Genomic DNA, 20,855 nt, shown 5'->3' on the forward strand with positions numbered 1-20,855 from the left:
TTGAATGGGTGCTAAGTGACCAGTCATACGTCAAGGACTATATATCTGTCCAGCTCATTTCTTGGGAACTGTAGTTTCATGTAGTTTTCATTGGCAATGGTACTGAAGAAGCTTGCCATTCTCTTTTCCTAGCCTACTTCCTTGATATTTTCTGCCAGTGTCCCATCCAAGTCCCAACCCAGTCCAACCCTGTTTAGCTTTCTGACTCCCATTTCCAGCTGGGCGCATAAAAACACTTTATTGCCAAAATCTTATTAATCGTATTTATAAAATGACTTCAAAATGGTTGCGTTATTTCTACACCGCTGAACGAAAATAGCTTTACACCATGTCTTTGGAGATTATCAGTCATCCAGGTCATGGTTATCCCAAAGGTGCTTTTCTAAGAGGCAACTGGACTTTCTGGTTGGTTGGTTTTTTGAAGACGTTTTGCATCTTGGATCAAAGCTTCTGGGATGAGAAGTGAAACGTCTTGAAACCAGAAAGTTCAGTTGCCCCTTGGAAAAGCACCTTTGGGACAGCTTTACACCATGGTCAGGTTCAGGCAGTGGTGGGCTGCGGGGGGTTCACAGGGGTTCGGGATGACCTCTAGCTAAGATTCTGTGCAGTTCGGAGAACCCCCAAATCCCACTCCTGGCTGGCCCAGCCCGCCCCTCCCCTCCCAGGAGTCCCCACGCGGCCCCTTTTAGATGCAGGTAAGTGCAGGGTGCGTGATGACGCTTGGGGAGGGCGAAAAACAGGCCTATCGGAAGTTTGTGAAGGCTGGAAACGGGCCCGTTTCTGGCCTCCAGAGGGCCTCCGGAGCCTGGGGAGGCCATTTTTGTCCTCTCGGAGACTTGAAGAAAGCCTCCGGAGCCCAGGGAGGGCAAAAATATCCCCCCCGCCATGGTGCAGGAGGCCGACTAGGCCACACTCACCTTGGCCACGCCCACCCAGCAACCAGGCAGAGAACTCTTTGCTAAAATTTGTGAAGCCCACCCCCAGGTTCAGCACCTGAAATTTAATAGTTAAAATTCTAAGCAATGGTCACAACGCTGCATAAACCTTTGTGGATAATAAATAAACAATCAAATGCGATAAAGCAGGAGAAAATAAAGATGTGAAACACAAACTTACAGTGAATGTTTTCCGGGCATAGGGAGCCCCGGGCCTCAGAAGTTCTTCGGGAGTCACTGTTCTTTTTAGTACTGGGGAAAAAAATGGAAGGAAAGACACCTAAATAAGATTTTTTTTTTTTATTCAAAAAGTTTTACAGAAAATTTCCCCCCCCCTTTCCCCCCACTCCCCTCCCCCCTCCCTTCACAACCCCCCTCTCCCCCCCCCAACTTCCCGGAACGAGCACAAGGTATAGTTAAAAATAAAACAAGCATATGCTAAAAAATTTTCATCCCAACTTAATTATACCCCTACAATTCTCATCAGTTCCTAACTTCCCCCGAACCTAAATAAGATTCTTTTCTGATTATTCTTCAGAGATTGAAGCTGCTTCCAAATTAGGAGCCTAGTCTGGAATTGCCTGGCTTCATTCAGTCATTTTTTTTTAAAACAAGGGTTATATTGCAACTTCTGCTTTTTTTCATCTCCTAAAAATGACCTTTTCTGAGAATAGAACAATTACTCTGTACCTGCCTTAAGAAAAAGGAAACCACTGGGCAATTTTTCACAACCGTCAAGGACATCAAATGTTCATTGACAACAAAGTAATTTATAGAGAATCCAGAATAACCCAGATGCGCTCAAGCTCATATGAACCTCTAAGGAAAAAGGGGTGCAGGAGGGAGTGCCCACTTGCCTCAGAAAATGTAAAATAAAAATTAAGGTTGCTGATTTGTGCTTCTCTTTTTCATGAAGTCCACAAGTGTGGTTTGACATTTGTGCACCTGCCCAGGAAATGCCCAGTTTCTGAGCATTTAAATTCCAAAGGAACAAAATACAGTTTTGTGCACTGTACAAAATGATTGAGGTCAAAATTTCTGTTGCTAACATTTGTAAAGTGAATTTTGCCCCATTTTACGCCCTTTCTTGACACAGTTGTTAAGTGAATCACTGCAGTTGTTAAGTTAGTAACATAGTTGTTCAGTGAATCTGGCTTCCCCATTGATTTTGTTTGTGAGAAGGTCGCAAAAGGGGATCACATGACCCCGGGACACTGCAACCGTCATAAATATGAGTCAGTTGACAAGTGTCTAAATTTTGGCCTACCTGTGTAGCTACAGGGAAGAAGAGAGGAATGATGCTTTTATTTACACAAATAAAACTTTTTATTTTACTTACTTACTTGTGTCAGGTTTGGAAACTGTTTGGAACGTTGACAACTTACTTACTTCCTTATTTTTATATCCTGCCTTTTTTATTTTTATAAATATAGTACATCAAGGTGGTGAGCATTTCTCCTCTTATTTTCCCCACCACAACAACAATCCTGTGAGGTGGGTTGGACTGAGAGAGAATGACTGGCCCAAAATCACCCAGCTGACTTTCATGTCTAAGGCGGGACTAGAACTCATCATTTTCTAGGACATTACTTTAACCAAGGAAACTGTCAGGTCCTGGGTTAAAGGCGTGAAACAGGGGATACAGATGAACTCCTAATCAGATTTTACCCTTCAAATCCAGATCACTCCACAGTCCTATTTTTTTTTACATGCATGTGAGGAAATAAATTAAATATATCATATACTTCAGGGGTGTCAAACTCAAGGCCCGGGGGCTGGATCTGGTCCACAGGGCCACCCTGGAAACAGCAAAGGATTGGCCCACACTGCCTCTGCCAGTAAAAACGGAGCTTGGGAGGACTGCATGCGGCCCTCCTGCGCTCCGTTTTCACTTGCAGAGGGTTGCAGGAGGCCGTTGCAGCCGAAAACGGCACTCAACGGCACTCTGGCAGAGCACTTGGGCCGCCACAGGCGCCACTGATATGAGTGACATCAAGCTGGCCACACCCACCCTGGCCATGCCCACTCCGGCCCTCCGAGGACAAACACAACTCTGATGCGGCCCTCAATGAAATTGAATTTGACACCCCTGGTATACTGCTTTCTAGCCTTGTGTCTTAACCTTTTCTGAATGACATCACAAGCACTGTTCAATAACCCCCCAAAATGCTTTTTATTGCTTTGTCCTTAGAAATCCAGCATCAGTTCTATTTGCAACTACTTTTTAACTATCACGGATAAGGACAGGCTGATATCCTCTGCCACTGAAACGGATGTGAATAAGTCAAGGGAAGGAACTGCGCAATTCATTAACACTGCCAGCAATCCAGCATTTATACTTTGCAAATAAGCATAATGTCCAGAATAGAAGAAGAAATTACAGGTAATCCTCACTTAACGACCACAATTGGAATCAAAATTTCTGTTGCTAAGCAAGGTGGTTTTTAGGTGCGTTGCACCCAGAGGTGAGTTTCAGCAGGTTCTGACCAGCTCTGGAGAACCGGTAGCGGAAATTTTGAGTAATTCAGAGAACCGGTAGTAAAAATTCTGATGGGCCCCACCCCCATCTATTCTCTGCCTCCCAATTCTCAGCTGATGGGGAGGAAATGGGGATTTTGCAGTAACCTTCCCCTGGAGTGGGGTGGGAATGGAGATTTTACAGTATCCTTCCCTGCCACACCTGCCAAGCCACGCCCACCAAGCCACACCCATTGAATCGATAGTAAAAAAAATTGAAACCCACCACTGATTGCATCTGATTTTACAACCTTTTTTGCTATAGTTGTTAAGTGAAACACTACACTTAAGCAAATTGTGTGGCTGTTACATGAATCCAGTTTCCCTTAATGACTTTGCAATCATGATGAATATATGCCAGTGGTGGGTTTCAATTTTTTTTACTACCGGTTCTGTGGGTGTGGCTTGTGGGCATGGCATGGTTTTGTGGGCGTGGCAGGGGAAGGATACTGTAAAATCTCCATTCCCATCCCACTCCAGGGGAAGGATACTGCAAAAATCCCCATTTCCTCCAGATCAGCTGGGAATTGGAAGGCAGAGAATAGATGGAGGCGGGGCCAGTCAGAATTTTTATTACCGGTTCTCCGAACTACTCAAAATTTACTACTGGTTCTTCAGAACTGGTCAGAACCTGCTGAAACCCACCTCTAATACATGCCATTGCCAGGTGCCTGTATTGTAACCATGTAATCCTGGGGATGCCTTGACTGTCATAATTATGAGGACTAGTTGTAAGTCACTTTTTTCAGTGCTGTTATAATTTTGAACAGTCACTAAAGAAATGGTTGTAAGTCAAGGACTACCTGTAGGAGGAAATATAGCTAGAATCACAAAATCAGTCCTGCTTGTGGGTTCCTCAGATGATTAAAGCCCTTTCTATCGCACAGCTTGAAAAGAGGTACTTTGGGCTGTCTGCTGAAGTCGTTAACAGACAACCAGACTGATGTGAAAAAGGAGAAGCCCAAATTATTTCTTCCTAGTCAAAATTTTCCTTGGAATCAGCATATTGTTATCCTTTTTTTTTTTTTGAAGGCCCAAAATGAGTTATCTTTCATCTTTCTGGAAGCGCAGGAAATCGCTTAGAACAAAAATAGGCTGATGGCAGCTTTCATCTTGTTCAATAAGGGCTTGTCAGATACAAATTGATGTGACAGCTGAAAGAATGTTGTGGTTGCTCTCACTCATAGCATCATCACTTTGTTGTTCCCCTTTTATCTGCTGCCGTTTTATTCGTAACTCAACGTAAATCAAAGGCCTTTTGCCTATGCTGTGAATTGCACAATTGAGATGGGTGGCTATGGAAATAAAAAAAATAAACGAATTGTAAAATAAATCGACAGACTGATCTACAATTGAGAAGTCAAAACAGGCATAAAACATGGATTTTAATCTGATTCTGAGGCGATTCTGTGTTCAGTGGAATTCTACATGCATAACTCGACTGTCAGGGATTTAGGATTTTAGCCGATTGCTTCTCCAGGAAGGCTTTTTTTATTTTGGTATTGCTTTGCCTAGAACAGGGGTCTCCAACCTTGGCAACTTTAAGAGTTGTGGACTTCAACTCCCAGAATTGAAGCAAAGCTGGCTGAGGAACTCTGGGTGTTGAAGTCCACAAGTCTTAAAGTTGCCAAGGTTGGAGACCCCTGGCCTAGAACACAGGTATCAAACTCAAGGCCCATGGGCCGTATCCGACCCATGGGGTGCTTAACCCTGGAAACAAAAAAGGATTGGCCCGTGTTGCCTCTGCCAGCAAAAAAGGGGGTCAGGGAGATTGTGTGCGCCCCCCCCCCGGCTCTATTTTTGCTGACAGAGAGCTGCAGAAGGCCATTGCATCCAAAAATAGGGCCTTGATGAGTGATGTCAACCTGGCCACACAACTTGTCCATGCCCCCAGCCATGCCATGCCCCATGTAGAATTTTTTTATTTTTATTTTTATTGGCCAAGTGTGATTGGACACACAAAGAATTTGTCTTGGCGCATATGCTCTCAGTATACATAAAAGAAAAGGTACCTTCATCAAGGTACAACACTTAAAACACTTAATGATAGTCATAGGCTACAATTAAGCAATCAGGAACCAATCAATATCAGTATAAATCATAAGGATACAAGCAACAAAGTTACATAAGTGGAAGGAGATGGGTGATGGGAATGATGAGAAGATTAATAGTAGTGCAGATTTAGTAACTAGTTTGACAGTTATGAGGGAATTATTTGTTTAGCAGACTATTGGCATTTGGGAAGAAACTGTTTTTGTGTCTAGTTGTTCTGGTGTGCAGTGCTCTGTAGCATCGTTTTGAGGGTAGGAGTTGAAACAGTTTATATGTCCAGATGTGAGGGGTCTGTAAATATTTTCACAGCCTTCTTTTTGACTCGTGCAGTATACAGGTCCTCAATGGAAGGCAGGTTGGTAGCCATTGTTTTTTCTGCAGTTCTAATTATCCTCTGAAGTCTGTGTCTGTCTTGTTGGGTTGCAGAACCAAACCAGACAGTTATATGTGGCCCTCAATCAAAATGAGTTTGACACCCCTGGCCTAGAAGATGCCATTTGACAAGTGTTCAGGCATGGGGGAATCCTGCCATGTATACTTATCAATTTGTTCGCTTTTTTATTTAAACAAAAAATCCACTGACGAGAGATAAATAATAGTCATAAAACAACCTTTCAGGCTGCTTCTGCAATCTAGGATTGTGTTTCTCAGACTTGACAACTTGAAGAAGCATACTGGCTAGGGAATTCTGGGATTTGAAGCCCACATATCTTCAAGCTGAAGTTGAAAAGGATGAAAAACACCGACCTAAAAGCATCTCTTTTAATTCTAACCGGGGCTTGAGATACACAGCAGCAGTCTCCGCATCACTGTCTATTCACATATCATCAGTGCTGTGAATTCAACAAAGACAGCATTGATTGTTACATGAAGGATGACTGGGTGGGAATCCATGAAGAATTGCTTGTAAGATCAAATGTATTGCTGCTTAGGCAATGTTCACAAACACTGTAGGCTACAAATGTTGAAACACACAGCCAGACAAGTGGTTGCCTTTGTTGCGTCAACTTAAGAAAAGTCTATTAGCCTACAGCAGGGGTCTCCAACCTTGGCAACTTTAAGCCTGGTGGACTTCAACTCCCAGAATTCCCTAGCCAGCTTTGCTGGCTGGGGGATTCTGGGAGTTAAGTCCACCAGGCTTAAAGTTGCCAAGGTTGGAGACCCGTGGCCTAGAGGTCATTTGACAAAATAATGTGATTAATCTGGTTTTTATCTGGGCACCTATGCCAACATAGTCAATAGTATGCTGCAACCCAATAACAAAGACACAGATTTCAGAGGATAATTAGAACTGCAGAAAAAATAATTGCTACCAACCTGCCTTCCATTGAGGACCTGTATACTGCACGAATCAAGAAGAGGGCCGTGAAAATATTTATAGATCCCTCACATCCTGGACATAAACTGTTTCAACTTCTACCTTCAAAATGATGTTATAGGAAGGGCATTGTACATCAGAACAACTAGACACAAGAACAGTTTTTTCCCGAAGGCCATCACTCTGCTAAACAAATAATTCCCTCAACACTGTCAAACTATTTACTAAATCTGCACTGCTATTAATCTTCTCACCGTTCCCATCACCAATCTCTTTTCACTTATGACTGTATGACTGTAACTTTATTGCTGGCAATCCTTATGATTTATATTGATATATTGACCATCATTTGTGTTGTAAATGTTGTACCTTGATGAAGGTATCTTTTCTTTTATGTACACTGAGAGCATATGCACCAAGACAAATTCCTTGTGTGTCCAATCACACTTGGCCAATAAAAAATTCTATTCTATTCTATTCTATTCTATTCTATTCTATTCTATTCTATTCTATTCTATTCTATTCTATTCTATTCTATTCTAGAGGTTTGGGAGCCCAGGATGCTTCCAAGCAAGGCTCTTCTAAGTGGAAAAATCATATCCAAACCACCTATGCAATCTATCTATTGATGAGAAAGATAGCAATAGCACTTAAGACTTATATACCGCCCCATAGTGCTTTATAGCACTCTTTAAGCCATTTACAGTGTCAGCATAATAGGTCCTCATTTTACCAACCTAGGAAGGACGGAAGGCTGAGTCAACCTTGAGCCCATCAAGATCGAACTCCAGGCTGTGGGCAGAATTAGCCTGCAATACTACATTCTAACCACTGCGCCACCAGGATTTCTGACAGCACTTACCACCATTTATTTTTCCTCATTTTCTGGCAAACCCCTGAATCTCAACTCTTTCTCCTTCAAATCCATTAGCAATAAATTGGCTTCTATTCCCACAATCTATGTTTTTTTTTTTTTGATTTCTACAGCTGAGCATCTCAGCGAGTGAGTCTGGGAGGCTTAACAGAGGACAAAATAAATGTACGTGTCATTAAACAAAACTGTTATTATGATGTTCATACAACCAGGAAATGGGACTCTTAACATATTCAGGGCCTCAGACCAGGGTACACAACTAAGTCTTCACAGCCATGCAATGTTTTTATTTTATTGCACCAATAACAATGTACAAGAGATATAAAATTGCTGGAATGTTTTATCATTTAAACACCTAGCTTATCTGACATAGTTTATCAGGGTTCTCTTTAGCTTGGCATGCTAGCTTTGAAAGTACTGGTGTGTTTGTTTATTTAACCATTGGGAGCCTGATGACATTCAGTCTTTCAGTAGAAATTGTACAGGTCTTCAAAAGAAATATTGTATATTGTATTACATGGGGTTGCCCCTTGTAGGGCTTAGGCACCACAGTGGTTAAATCCAGCAGGTTCTGACAGGTTCTGGAGAACCGGTAGTGGAAATTTTGAGTAGTTCGGAGAACCAGCAAATACTACCTCTGGCTGGCCCCAGAGTCAGGTGGGAATGAAGATTTTGCAATATCCTTCCCCCAGGAGTAGGGAGGGAATGGGGATTTTGCAGTATCCTTCCACTGCCACACCCACCAAGCCACACCATGCTCACCAAGCCACGCCCACAGAACCAGTAGTAAAAAAAATTGGATTTCACCACTGGCCTACAGTCATCTAGACAAATGATGATTGATTTGATTATTTGTTCTACATAGAAAGACAAGTAGTGACCATACATATATGTATGTATGTATGTATGTAGGTATGTATGTATGTATGTATGTATGTATGTCGGTCAGTCTTGGTGTATTCCGGTCTTTTCCCGTGTAAGATTGAGAGTATTTTGGTGACGTTTCGATGAGGTCTCACTCATCATCTTCAGGCTGGTGCTTATGGCTTCGTGCTTGTGCGAGCAAAGTGTGGTATACACACACACACACACACACACTTTAATTACTTGCACCACAAGCATGTAAAAAGGTTAGGACTGTGGAGAGATCTGGAGCGGGGTGGGCTGCTGGGGGTTTGCAGGGGTTTGGGAGGACCTCTAGCTAAGATTCTGTGCAGTTCGGAGAACCCTCAAATCCCACTCCTGGCTGGCCCTGCCCACTCCACCATGCCTGTCCCAGGAGTCCCCACACTGCCTGTTTTGGATGCAAGTAAATGCAGAGCGTGCGGGGAGGCTCAGGGAGGGCAAAACATAGGACTACCGGTGTAATGTATCTTTAAGAGATTTGGAGGGAAATTAGAGCGGGAAATAGCATGTTGCTGATTGGTTGTTGCCTCTGACTGAACTGTATATAAAGAGGGGTTTTTCTGTTGTTCGCTGCTGGGTTCACTATAAACTAAAGAGCTGTTGTCACTCATCTGGTCTCCTGCCTCGTTATTGCCCGAATTTAACACTGGCGACGAAGGTGGGATCTCGAGGCAAAAGAGCGCCAGGAAAGAGCTGAACTAACCAGGAATACGCGAACCCAGCAAAATAAGGGCGGATAGCAGCGATGTCCAGCTACACACCGCCAGCGCCATTCGACCCAGCCAAAGAAAAATGGGGGTCATACATGGCTCGTTTCGAGTGTTTCCTCGAAGCAAACGAACTCCAGGGGGTCTCCGACAACAGGAAGAGAGCGTACTTCCTAAGCCACTGCGGTTCGGAAGTTTTCGACACCGCAGAGTCGCTTTCGGAACCAACGCCGGTACAGTCGGTACCGTGGCAAACCCTGCAGACCGCCCTTCGGGCTCACTACGCACCGACGCCCTCAAAATTTGTTCAAAGGTTCGAATTGCGGCAACGGATGCAACGAGAGGGCGAATCGATTCGCGTGTACATGGCAGCGCTGAGAAAAGCCGCCAACCATTGCGAATATCGAGACTTGGAAGACGCATTACTCGACCAACTCATTTGCGGGGTCAGAGACATCCGATTGCGACGGCGGCTGCTGTCCAGAAGCAACCTAACACTGGCAGTCGCCTTGGACGAGGCCAGGGCTCATGAGATGTCCACCCAAGCGGCAGAAACCCTGCAAACGCCGATCGCGCCGGGGACTGGGGCGAAAACAACCCCGGTCCACAATGAGGAAGTCCAGGCCGAGGAGGAAGGCGAGGAAGAGGAAGAAGTCTTCCACACCGGGAGGCCAGAGAAAGAAGACCGGGGCGAATGCGCGAGTTGCGGGGGACAACACAAACGACAAGACTGCAAATTTAAGGATGCGACTTGTCGGCGGTGCGAAAGGAAGGGGCACATAGCGCAGGCCTGTCGAGCGCCCCAACCTTCCCGCCAAAAATTCAAACTGACCAATCAGAGCGCGGGAACGACGAAGAGGCCCGTGATTGGTCGATTCAAAAAAGGCGCAAAACTTAATCAGACTGCCGTGAGAGTAGGCCAAGCAGCCACGCGCCTCGAAAAAAAGATTTTTACTAAAACGCACATTGAAGGGGTGCCGTGCCGAATGGAAGTGGACACCGGTTCATCGATCACGATCATGTCCTGGGACACTCTCGTGAAACGTTTGCCAGCCATCGCGAAGCGCAAGCTGCAACCACAGAAACTAAGGGTACAAGATTACCAAGGAAATCGCATCCGCGTCCGAGGGTAACGTCCGTCAAGTCAAGTATGGACAGCACAACAAGACCCTGCCCATCACCGTGGTCGACGGAACCTTGCCGAGCTTGTTGGGACTGGACTGGTTCCGGCATTGGGCATGGGAGTGACCGAGTCTTCAAACGATGTCGACCTAAAAGACGAACTAATGAAGGAGTTCGGGGACGTCTTCAAAGACTGTTTGGGCAAGTACGAGGGGACCCCGATCTCCTTTAACCTTGACCCACAGGTTGCCCCTATCCGGTTAAAGGCTAGGAGGGTTCCGTTCGCCCTAAAGCCCAAAATTGACCGGGAGCTGGACAAACTAGTAAGCCAGGGAATACTAGTGCCAGTTGACCATGCAAAGTGGGAGACACCCATAGTCACCCCAATCAAACCGGACGGGTCGGTCCGGATTTGTGCTGACTACAAGGCAACGCTTAATAAAGCGTTGCAGAAGAGTGCCTACCCCGTCCCAGTAGTACAACACTTACTGCACTCTTTGGGGCAAGGCCAGGTCTTCGCCAAGCTAGATTTGGCCCAAGCCTATCAGCAGTTACCCGTAGATAGCAACACGGCCGAAGCACAAACGATCGTAACGCACAGGGGTGCTTTTAAATGCACCCGGTTACAGTTTGGGGTTAGTGTGGCTCCAGGGTTATTTCAGAACCTAATGGAGCGGCTATTGCAGGGACTCCCCGGGGTGGTACCGTATTTTGATGATGTACTGGTATCTGCCGACAATCTAGAAGACTTAGGGGTACGGCTGAGAAAAGTTTTGGGCATTTTCCGGTCTGCCGGTCTCAAAGTCAAACTGAATAAATGCCAGATCGGGGTAGGATCCGTGGAATTCCTGGGCTATCGGATAGACAAGGAAGGAATCCACCCCACTGAGAGCAAGGTTAGGGCAATCAGGAAGGCCCCAGCTCCCCAAAACAAAACGGAGTTACAGGCGTTCTTAGGTCTGGTCAACTTTTACGCGGTATTTTTAAAAAATAAGGCGACCATAGCCGAACCGCTACACAAATTACTAACGAAGACAGCTGTGTGGTCTTGGGGAAAGGCGGAAGCTAGGGCATTCGAAGCAGTAAAAAACCTTCTGTCTAGCGATAGCCTACTGATTCAATACAATGGCACGCTGCCATTGGTGTTAGTTTGTGATGCATCTCCCTACGGGGTGGGGGCTGTGCTCAGCCACCGGTTGCCAAATGGCACAGAAGCCCCTATAGCATTTTACTCCCGAACAATGTCATCGGCTGAAAGAAACTATAGTCAGCTAGATAGAAGCCTTGGCCATAGTTTCCGGGTAAAGAAGTTCCATGAATATGTATTTGGCCGTGATTTCAAATCGTCACAGACCATAGACCACTACTAGGCCTGTTGGCAGGCGATCACCAACGCCGGTGGCACTTTCGCCTAGACTGACCCGATGGACTATCTTTCTGGCTGCGTATTCTTACAAATTGTTGCATCGGCCAGGAAAGAGTTAGGTATGCAGACGCTTTGAGCAGATGCCCACTACCAGAGACTATCGAAGACCCCACTCCGGGCACACCCGTCCTGCTAATTGACTCTTTGGACTCGGGTCCAGTCACTTCCAAGGAGGTGGCTCGGGCTTCTTACAAGGACATTACAATAAGAACTGTAATTGGTTGGGTGCAAAGAGGATGGCCCGCTGCGCCGGGCGAGCGGTTTAAGGAATATGTAAAGAAACGCGGGGAGTTGTCGGCTCAAGGAGGGTGTCTGCTCTGGGGGGATAGAGTGGTGATCCCGGAGAAATTGCGGAAAAAAGTTTTGGAACTCCTGCACGAGGGCCACCCTGGGATCGTGAGAATGAAGGGTTTAGCAAGGAGCTATGTGTGGTGGCCCTTGATGGACACGGAGATTAGTGACAGGGTAGGAAAATGCCAAGCCTGCCAGGAGTCCAGACCACTACCACCAACGGCCCCAACTCGGGAGTGGGAGAGACCCCAGGGCCCATGGTCTAGGATCCACATCGATTTTGCCGGCCCCTTCCATGGGCAAACATTCCTAGTGGTAGTCGATGCCTATTCCAAATGGCTGGAAATCATTCTTATGAGATCCATGACAGCCGAGGCCGTAATCTCAGTCCTGCGGCGCCTATTTGTAACCCACGGGTTACCCGACACCCTAGTTTCCGACAACGGCCCTCAATTCACAGCGACCCTGTTTGAGGGGTACTTGGCAGAAGAGGGCATCCGGCATGTCCTCTCGGCGCCGTTCCACCCTGCGACGAACGGCCTTGCAGAACGTTTCGTACGGAGTGCAAAGGAAGCATTGTCCAGAATCAGGCCAGGCGATTGGCAATTAAAAATTGACACCTTCCTAGCAGTACAACACAGAACCCCTTGTGTAGCAACTGGCCGCAGCCCAGCAGAGCTACTGATGGGCAGGAAGCTTAGGTGCCCATTAGACCGGTTAAACCCAAACTACACCCCAGACGGGTACAAAGGGACAAACGGTAAAACAAGAGAAATGACAGTGGGAAGCCCAGTATGGGCACACAATTACGGAGAAGGCCCAAATTGGGTAAAGGGGACAGTCCTTGAAACAACCGGACCCAAATCGTATCGGGTAGAGATAGAGGATGGCCGGGTTTGGAAGCGCCACATAGACCAATTAAGAAAAAGAACAACCAAAAGTCCAGAAACAGGCCCTGACTATCCAATGTTTGAATCCACAGCTGACTCAAACCCGGGGCAAACGCGGGACTTATCTGAGTTCGATGAGGTCCAGCGACACCAACTGGTCCCTCCTGAAGGAAGCAGGGACGATTCTGCAAATAATCCAGGGCCGGATGGCCTAGAGGAGGAGCTGAGAGGAACAAACAGTCCCTCCGGCCAGCTCGACTCACTCCCAGAGAATGAATTGCGCAGGTCCGAAAGAGTTAGGAGACGCCCAGTCTACTTGCGTGACTACGTAGAGAAATAAGATGCTAATTTCATGTAAATAGGGGTAAAATGTTTTCTGGGAGGGAAGGAGTGTAATGTATCTTTAAGAGATTTGGAGGGAAATTAGAGCGGGAAATAGCACATTGCTGATTGGTTGTTGCCTCTGACTGAACTGTATATAAAGAGGGGTTTTTCTGTTGTTCGCTGCTGGGTTCACTATAAACTAAAGAGCTGTTGTCACTCATCTGGTCTCCTGCCTCGTTATTGCCCGAATTTAACAACCGGAAATTCAGGAAGGCCGGAAATAGGCCTCCAGAGCCTGGGGAGGCTGTTTTCACCCTCCTGGAGGCTCGAGGAAAGCCTCCAGAGCCCGGGGAAGGCAAAACGTGTTCCCCTCCCCACCATGGTGCAGGAGGCCGACTAGGCCACGCCCACCATAGCCACACCCACCCAGCAACCCAGCAGCGTACCCCTTGCTAAATTTTTTGAAGCCTATCCCTGATCTGGAGGGCAAAATATGATTAGGAGTTCATCTGTATCTACTGCTCAAAACTTTAACCTAGGACCAAAAGGTTTCCTTTGTTAAGGTGGTGTGGCCTAGAAACCAGGAGACTGTGAGTTCTAGTCCTGTTTTGCCAAGAAGGCCGTCTGAGTGACTTTGGTCCAGTCACTCTCTGATCCCAACTTATAGTGTTGTCGTTATTGGGGAATATAGGAGCAGGAAAGTGTGCTGTGTATGTTCTCCACCTTGAGTTAGTTATAAAGTAATTAAGGGTGAGTTAACAAATCTGAAAAAAACATAATTAAGGAAACGTTAGATATCAAGGTGGCTGGGGAATTCTGGGAGTTGAGATCCACATATCTTACAGTTGCCAAGTTTGAAAAGCATTGCTTTAAAGGGTTCCTGACAGGTGTTAGGTGCACACTGAAATATCCTCTAAACTCTTTTAAATCCAAATATCTGCATAGTCCTAAACAAGGACTACTTTCTGCTAACTCAAACTCAGCTTCTGGTTTCTAAGTGTTATTTGCAACAATGCAAGAATGGATTAACTCTTGCCTCCCGCCAGGATATAATATTCGAAAGGGCAGGGATGGGGGTGGGAGAACTATACTGAGCATAAAGCTAGTAAGTTATGCAACCAAATGTCTTTATAAAGCCATTTTTTATACTGAGGATATAAGGATGTCCCCAAGTGCCAAGATAACCGCTGTTATCTCAAGAAGCCAAATGTGATTTGAAGCTGTATGTGAGCATTAATTCTGCCTGGGATGATAATTGCTCCACCAAAGTTATTAACTTCTGCTCAAGGCAAACAGCCATCCCTGACCCATTTTCATCATTGGAAACAAAAAAAAGAGGTTAAATTTGCTCTCCAATAAATAGCTAGAAACAACTGTCATCACATTCCCCAGCGCGGTAGCTGCTACTTACATTTTTTTTTAAAAAGAAGCAAAATGTGCATGTTAGACATAATGATGAAGTAGTGTTACCCCCTAAACCAGGGGTGTCAAACTCAAGGCCTGGGAGCTGGAGCTGGCCTGCAGGGTGTTTAGATCTCATCTGTGGGGCTGCCCTGGAAGGACAGGCCCACGGTGCCTCTGCCAGCAAAAATGGAGGTCGCCAGGGCAGTACTCCCAAGCTCAGTTTTTACTTGGAAAGGGTGCAGGAGGCCGTTGCCGTCAAAAATGGAGCTCGGGAGCCCGGTTTTGCTGGCAGAGCACTCGAGCCACCACAGGCACCCCCGACACGAGAGATGTCAAGCTGGCCATGCCCACCATGGCCACACCCACCCTGGTCCCCCAAGGTCAAACAAAACCTTGATATGGCCCTCAATGAAATCAATTTTGACACCCCTGCCCTAAACCATCACTGTTGCAAACATGCTTCAGCATCCTACCAGATTTCGGGTTGCAGAGGACAGGCGGGCTGCTGCCAAGGGTCGGACTGCTGCTGAAGTACCCGCTGCTACCACAGCTGCTCATGCTACTCCGTCTGACCGCAGAGACAATCTTGATCTCCTTGCTGGGGCTTACTGTCCAAACCAAAGAATGAGGGAGATTTATGTAGAAGACAAGAACCACGCTGGGATCTCTTAACTCAGTGGTGAAATTCAGGCGGTTCTATCTGGCTTGGGCGAACCGGTAGCGCCAGCGGCGGGAGGCTCTGCCCACCTGCCCGGATGTCATCACGTCCTGCTTTTGACCCTCTGCGCATGCGTGGAGCAGGTGCATGTGAGCATAGTGAGAGTACGTGCACGCTCACATTTGCAAACCGGTAGCAAAGGTAAGTGGATTTCACCCCTGCTCTTAACTGTTTTCCTTACGTTCCCCTGTCATTTCAGAACCCTATTACAGGTATCTCTCATGGAATGGCCATTTATTTTTTGTTGTTGTGATGGTGCTGAACAAGATGGACTAATGACTAGTTTTTGTATGTAATAAAACTTTTGTCCCCTTCTTCTGTGCATTCTAAAAGGGGCACGATGGGTCAACAATTAAAGACGCTGAGCTTGTCAGTTGGTGAGCTGACAGCCCTGGTTCAAGACCCGAGCGTCATGCGATGGAGTGAGTTCCTGCTACTTGCCTCAGCTCCTGCCCACCTAGTAGATCAAAAGCAAATGCAAATGCAAGTAGATAAATAGATACCACTTCACTGGGAAGGTACCAATGTTCCATGAGCCTTTGGCGTATATCCATGCTGGCCATATGACCACAGAAAATGTCTCTGGACAACATTGGCTTCCTCAGCCAAGAAACGGAGATAAGCACCATGTCCTAGAGTCAGACACGACTGGACAGTGGAAACCTTTCACTTTTCTGGGTATTGTAGTCTAATCAGCCTTTGATTTTGCAATGTTTCTCACTGTGAAAAGTAACCGTCCTAAGTCCAAGAGCCATGGTGGTGCAGTGGTTAGAACGCAGTACTGCAGACTACTTCTGCTGCCTGCCGGCTGTCTGCAATTTGGCAGTTTGAATCTCACCAGCTCAAGGTTGACTCAGCCTTTCATCCTTCCGAGGTGGGTAAAATGAGAACCCAAATTGTTAGGAGCAATATGCTGACTCTGTAAATCACTTAGAAAGGGATGTAAAGCACTGTGAAGCAGTATATAAGTCGCAGTGCTATTTCTATTTCTATTGGTGTACACAATTTGCTGTGTGAGGATGAAAAATGGAGTGAGACTGAAGTGGGTATGAAGCAGGGGTGAAATCTACTTACCTTCCCTACCGGTTTGGAAGTGCACACATGTGCATCACATGCGATTTTGGACCCTCTGCGCATGCGCAGAGGTAAAAAACAGGTTACTTCCCACCAATATATCCCACTCTGCTTTCTAATCCATTGTACTACCCATCAGGTAGCTGCTAAAAGATTGCGACCCAAAGGATACAGGTAGTCCTTGACTTATAACCATTTGTTTAGTGGCCGTTTGAAGTTACAACGGCACTGAAAACAGCAACTTATGACTGTTTTTCCACACTTACAACCATTGCAGCATTCCCATGATCAAAATTCAGGCATTTGGCAACTGACTCATATTTATGACGGTTGCAGTGTCCTGGGATCATAAAATCCCCTTTTGCAACCTTCTGACAAGCAAAGTCAATGGGGAAGCCAGATTCACTTTAACAACTGTGTTACTAAGTTAACCGCTGCAGGGATTCACTGAGCCACTGTGGCAAGAAAGGTCGTAAAATCGGCAACTCTCACTTAACAGCTGTCTTGCTTAGCAATGCAAATTTTTGGCTCGCTTGTGGGTCATAAGTGGAGTACTACCTGTAAAGAATAAGGATGTTTGCCCACCTTTGGTTGTCTCTTCTTAACTGGCCAAAAGTTCAGGTGGAAATTGTCCGACCACTAGATGCTTTAACAGAGATTTGCCAGGGATAAAAATTTTTGCCTGGAGGTCGTATTCCCTGCCACATCCTTTTATCAAGCATTAAAAGGCCAACACCCTGAATATAATTAACAGCAATGAACTTCATGCGAATACATAAAAATTTCCTGGAACCATTTTACTTCCTAAGGTGTTAAAAGGAAAATACACCTCTTCAGGGTCATAAACCCAATTCTGGATAACATACAGTAGTGGCCAAAATTGTGGAAACCTTTTTGAAAAGTGTATTTTTGAGGTTTGATGGCTAATAACACCACTTTTTTGGGGGGGAGTAGTACCATAAAATTATATATCAATGGAAAGATAATTTAATCAAGAATGTAATGCAACAAAGTTTGTTCAACTATCTGTATTCTATGAAAAGCTATAGCCAAATAACCAGAAAAAGGAAACACAAATTGCTTAGGTTAATATCAGGTAGCTTTTCTTCTTCTGATTGTAGCCAATGAGCATGAGTGTTTAGAGAGCCAATCAGGTGTCATCTTGTTTTGGCAATGAGCCAATCACATCACAGAGGGATTCAGTTATTGATGTCATGTATTGAAGCTGAGAAGAGGACAATTGTCAATGTATTATGTGATCGCTATCAAGTTGGCTGGGGTTTTTTTGTGTTCTTTCATTTAGTGAGCTTGTAAAGCATAATAAAATTAAAGTAATGGTGCGAAGAGTTGACTGGTTGCCCAGAAAACGATGTAAAATAGTATTATTAAGTGAACAAGGCTACAGTTATAAAGAAATTAGAAGAAAAATTGGTGGAAACTTAACCAAAGGTGGCATTTCTAAGTTTTTGAAGAGGTACAAGGAGACTCAGTCACTACAAAACCACCCTGGTAAAGGCAGGAAAAGGTACACAACAGCAAGTGATGATAGAAGAATTAAGAGACTGTGCCTACATGACAGAAGAAAATCATCTGGGTGTATACAAGATGAAATGGGCCTCTGTGGCTCAGACCGGTAAGACAGTCTGTTATTAACACAGCTGCCTGCAATTACTGCAAGTTCTAGTCCCACCAGGTCCAAGGTTGACTCAGCCTTCCATCCTTTATAAGGTAGGTAAAATGAGGACCCAGATTGTTGGGGGCAATAAGTTGACTTTGTATATAAATATACAAATAGGATGAAGATTATTGCTAACATAGTGTAAGCCGCCCTGAGTCTTCGGAGAAGGGCGGGATATAAATGCAAAAAAAAAAAAAGGCGCAATTCAATGTGAAGTTGTGTGCAAGGACTGTTGGGCGCAGACTACAGAAATTTGTCCTAAAATCTAGAATTCCACGAAAAATGCCACTTTTATCTCTCAAACAAAGATTGAAAAGCACTACATTCTTGATTAAATTATCTTTCCATCGATATATAATTTTATGGTAGTATTTCAAAAAAAAGAGTGGTGTTATTAGCCATCAAACCTCAAAAATACATTTTTTCCCAAAAAGGTTTCCACAATTTTGGCCACTACTGTAGTACCAGGAGGCCTGAATCAGCTTTCTGAATAAGAATAAGGCAGATTCTTATCTCTATCTCGGAATAGGGAAAGCAAGTAGAGAATATGGAACGAAGAAGGAGTGCAAGACTTCACCCAGATCTCAAACGTGAAGGTCAGTAGGCCATAGCTCTTTGATCATTTTAATTTTATTATAGCTACTAGGAAAGATGTAATCGGAGCAAAAAACCAGCAATTGCCAGGTATGACCCTGAAGCCAGATTCAAAACTCATATTTCTTTTTTTCACACCTGTGTATCATGATTTACAGCAAACTGGATATTTCTCAGTGATGAACAGTGGTGCTCTGTTACGGTATAAGTCTGCTTAGCCTCTGGTTTTTTGTGTGTCTGACCTTGGTCCTTCCAGTTTCCAGTTTCCCCTGGATGGTATCCAAACCATGCAATACATGCCTTTTGAGCTGTATTCAAAAATACAGACAACTTGGGAATAGGGCCAAGAGTTGATTGGCCCCTCCCATAAGGCTTAAAACAGATTAGCACCGATGTTTCAGCTTTGCCAGAAAACAATGTTGTAGCTGAGTCTTCTGCTTCGTATACATCTTTGTTTTTGTGGCTTCTGGACGTTTGCCAGGAAGGGCCTTTGGCAGTTTGCCTAATTGGACTAAGGTTTGTGAGATATCACAGGAATTTGTGTTGGGAGGCATTTGTTTTACTTTGAGTTGAACGATGCTGGGAATGAAGCAATTCCCAGCTGTTCAAATAAAGTTTGTTTTTCCACAGACTAAGTTTATTACTACCTACTTGAGCCTGGGTCGCAACAACTTCCACTTGGCATTCATTTTATTACTGTGGCGTTCATTCAAGGTCGTAAAATTGGGTCCAGTCATGTGATTTTCACCCACTTCACAATTGTCACAACCAGGGATGGTAATTGCGGGGCTCAATTATGATAATCAGTCGAGGACTTTCTGAATTTCTGTCTACCCTCCAGCGCTAATCCAACATATACCTGAGAGGAAAGTGGCGTGTTTTTTGTGGTCGTGATTTTGCTTCCGCAGGCAAAAGGGACTGTCATGGCTCTCCGGCACCAAACGGGATTTCTCGGTGAGTAGTTCCATCAATCTCCTCCGGCGGCGGAAATTCATTCGGAACTGATAAAGGAGGTTGCTATCCATAAAATGGTGTTTGTTTGACACTAGAGGTGGTTAAGAAAGACAAAGAAAGCCTTCGTTTTAGCTGAGCATAAAAATTAGGAGGGAATCGTTATCCCTTGCAACGAGAAAATGATACCCAGCAATCACCCAAAAGTAATTTTAACAGCAATCGTAGGCCTACAATATTTCTGGCCAGTCCATTTGGGAAATCAATGATACAGTTTAATATTTGCAATGCTCTTTAGTGCTGAAGAGGGAGCAGATTCTATAATTGAGTTCTTTCCTGTATAACCTGTACATAACCTGGACAGAACTACGTCGCCTATGGTCTGACCTAAGCTTAGTACACAAAATTGTCTGCAACAACGTCCTACCTGTCAATGACTACTTCAGCTTCACAATAGTACATGGGCAAACAGTAGATACAAACTCAAAGTAAACCGCTCCAAACTCGATTGCAGAAAATATGACTTCAGTCACAGAATGGTCAATGCTTGGAATGCACTACAAGATTCTGTTGTTACATCCTCAACCCCCATAACGTTAACCTTAAACTGTCTACTGTGGACCTCATCCTATTCCTAAGAGTTCTGTGAGGGGACGTGCATAAGCGCACCAACGTGCCTACGGTCCCTGTCCTACTGTTCCCATTTATTCATACTCATTTATTATGAATATAATTATACCTGTTTATACTTATATGTTCATATGTTATGTTCATACTTATATTTCTTTTCTCATGCATGCGTGACAAAATAAATAAATGAATAAATAAAAATTACTTTCTCACCACTTGTTTACATCATTCACAACTATCAGACCCTCTCCATTTCTTTATGCTAGTTCAGTGCTTCTCAATTATTTTCTGTCATGCCCCCCTTGGAAGAAGAAAACATTTTTCGCGCCCCCCGAAACATCAATTGGGCGCACATCCGTCGGGCAACAAAGTAAGTGTGGACGGACGTCCCACACTAAAGATGGCTCCGACAGGCTCGTGTCACAAGGGTTTTGGACAGCCAAT

At 44.9% G+C, this 20,855-nt stretch overlaps 1 protein-coding gene across 2 annotated transcripts in view; it reads right to left on the reverse strand.

The window, feature by feature from the left end:
• The window catches only part of DEPTOR (DEP domain containing MTOR interacting protein), a 107,343-nt gene that overhangs the window by 18,745 nt on the left and 67,743 nt on the right, over window positions 1–20,855 (reverse strand). For both annotated transcript variants that reach the window (XM_058179210.1, XM_058179211.1), the window contains exons 6-8: window positions 19,690–19,875; window positions 15,240–15,374; window positions 1,117–1,187 (exon numbers count right to left, since the gene is read on the reverse strand). In XM_058179210.1, coding sequence (XP_058035193.1) covers window positions 1,117–1,187; window positions 15,240–15,374; window positions 19,690–19,875 — 392 coding nt within the window. The remainder of the gene's footprint in view (window positions 1–1,116; window positions 1,188–15,239; window positions 15,375–19,689; window positions 19,876–20,855) is intronic.

The sequence above is a fragment of the Ahaetulla prasina genome, chromosome 3 (genome assembly GCF_028640845.1).
Source record: "Ahaetulla prasina isolate Xishuangbanna chromosome 3, ASM2864084v1, whole genome shotgun sequence".
NCBI classification, from domain to species: domain Eukaryota; kingdom Metazoa; phylum Chordata; class Lepidosauria; order Squamata; family Colubridae; genus Ahaetulla; species Ahaetulla prasina.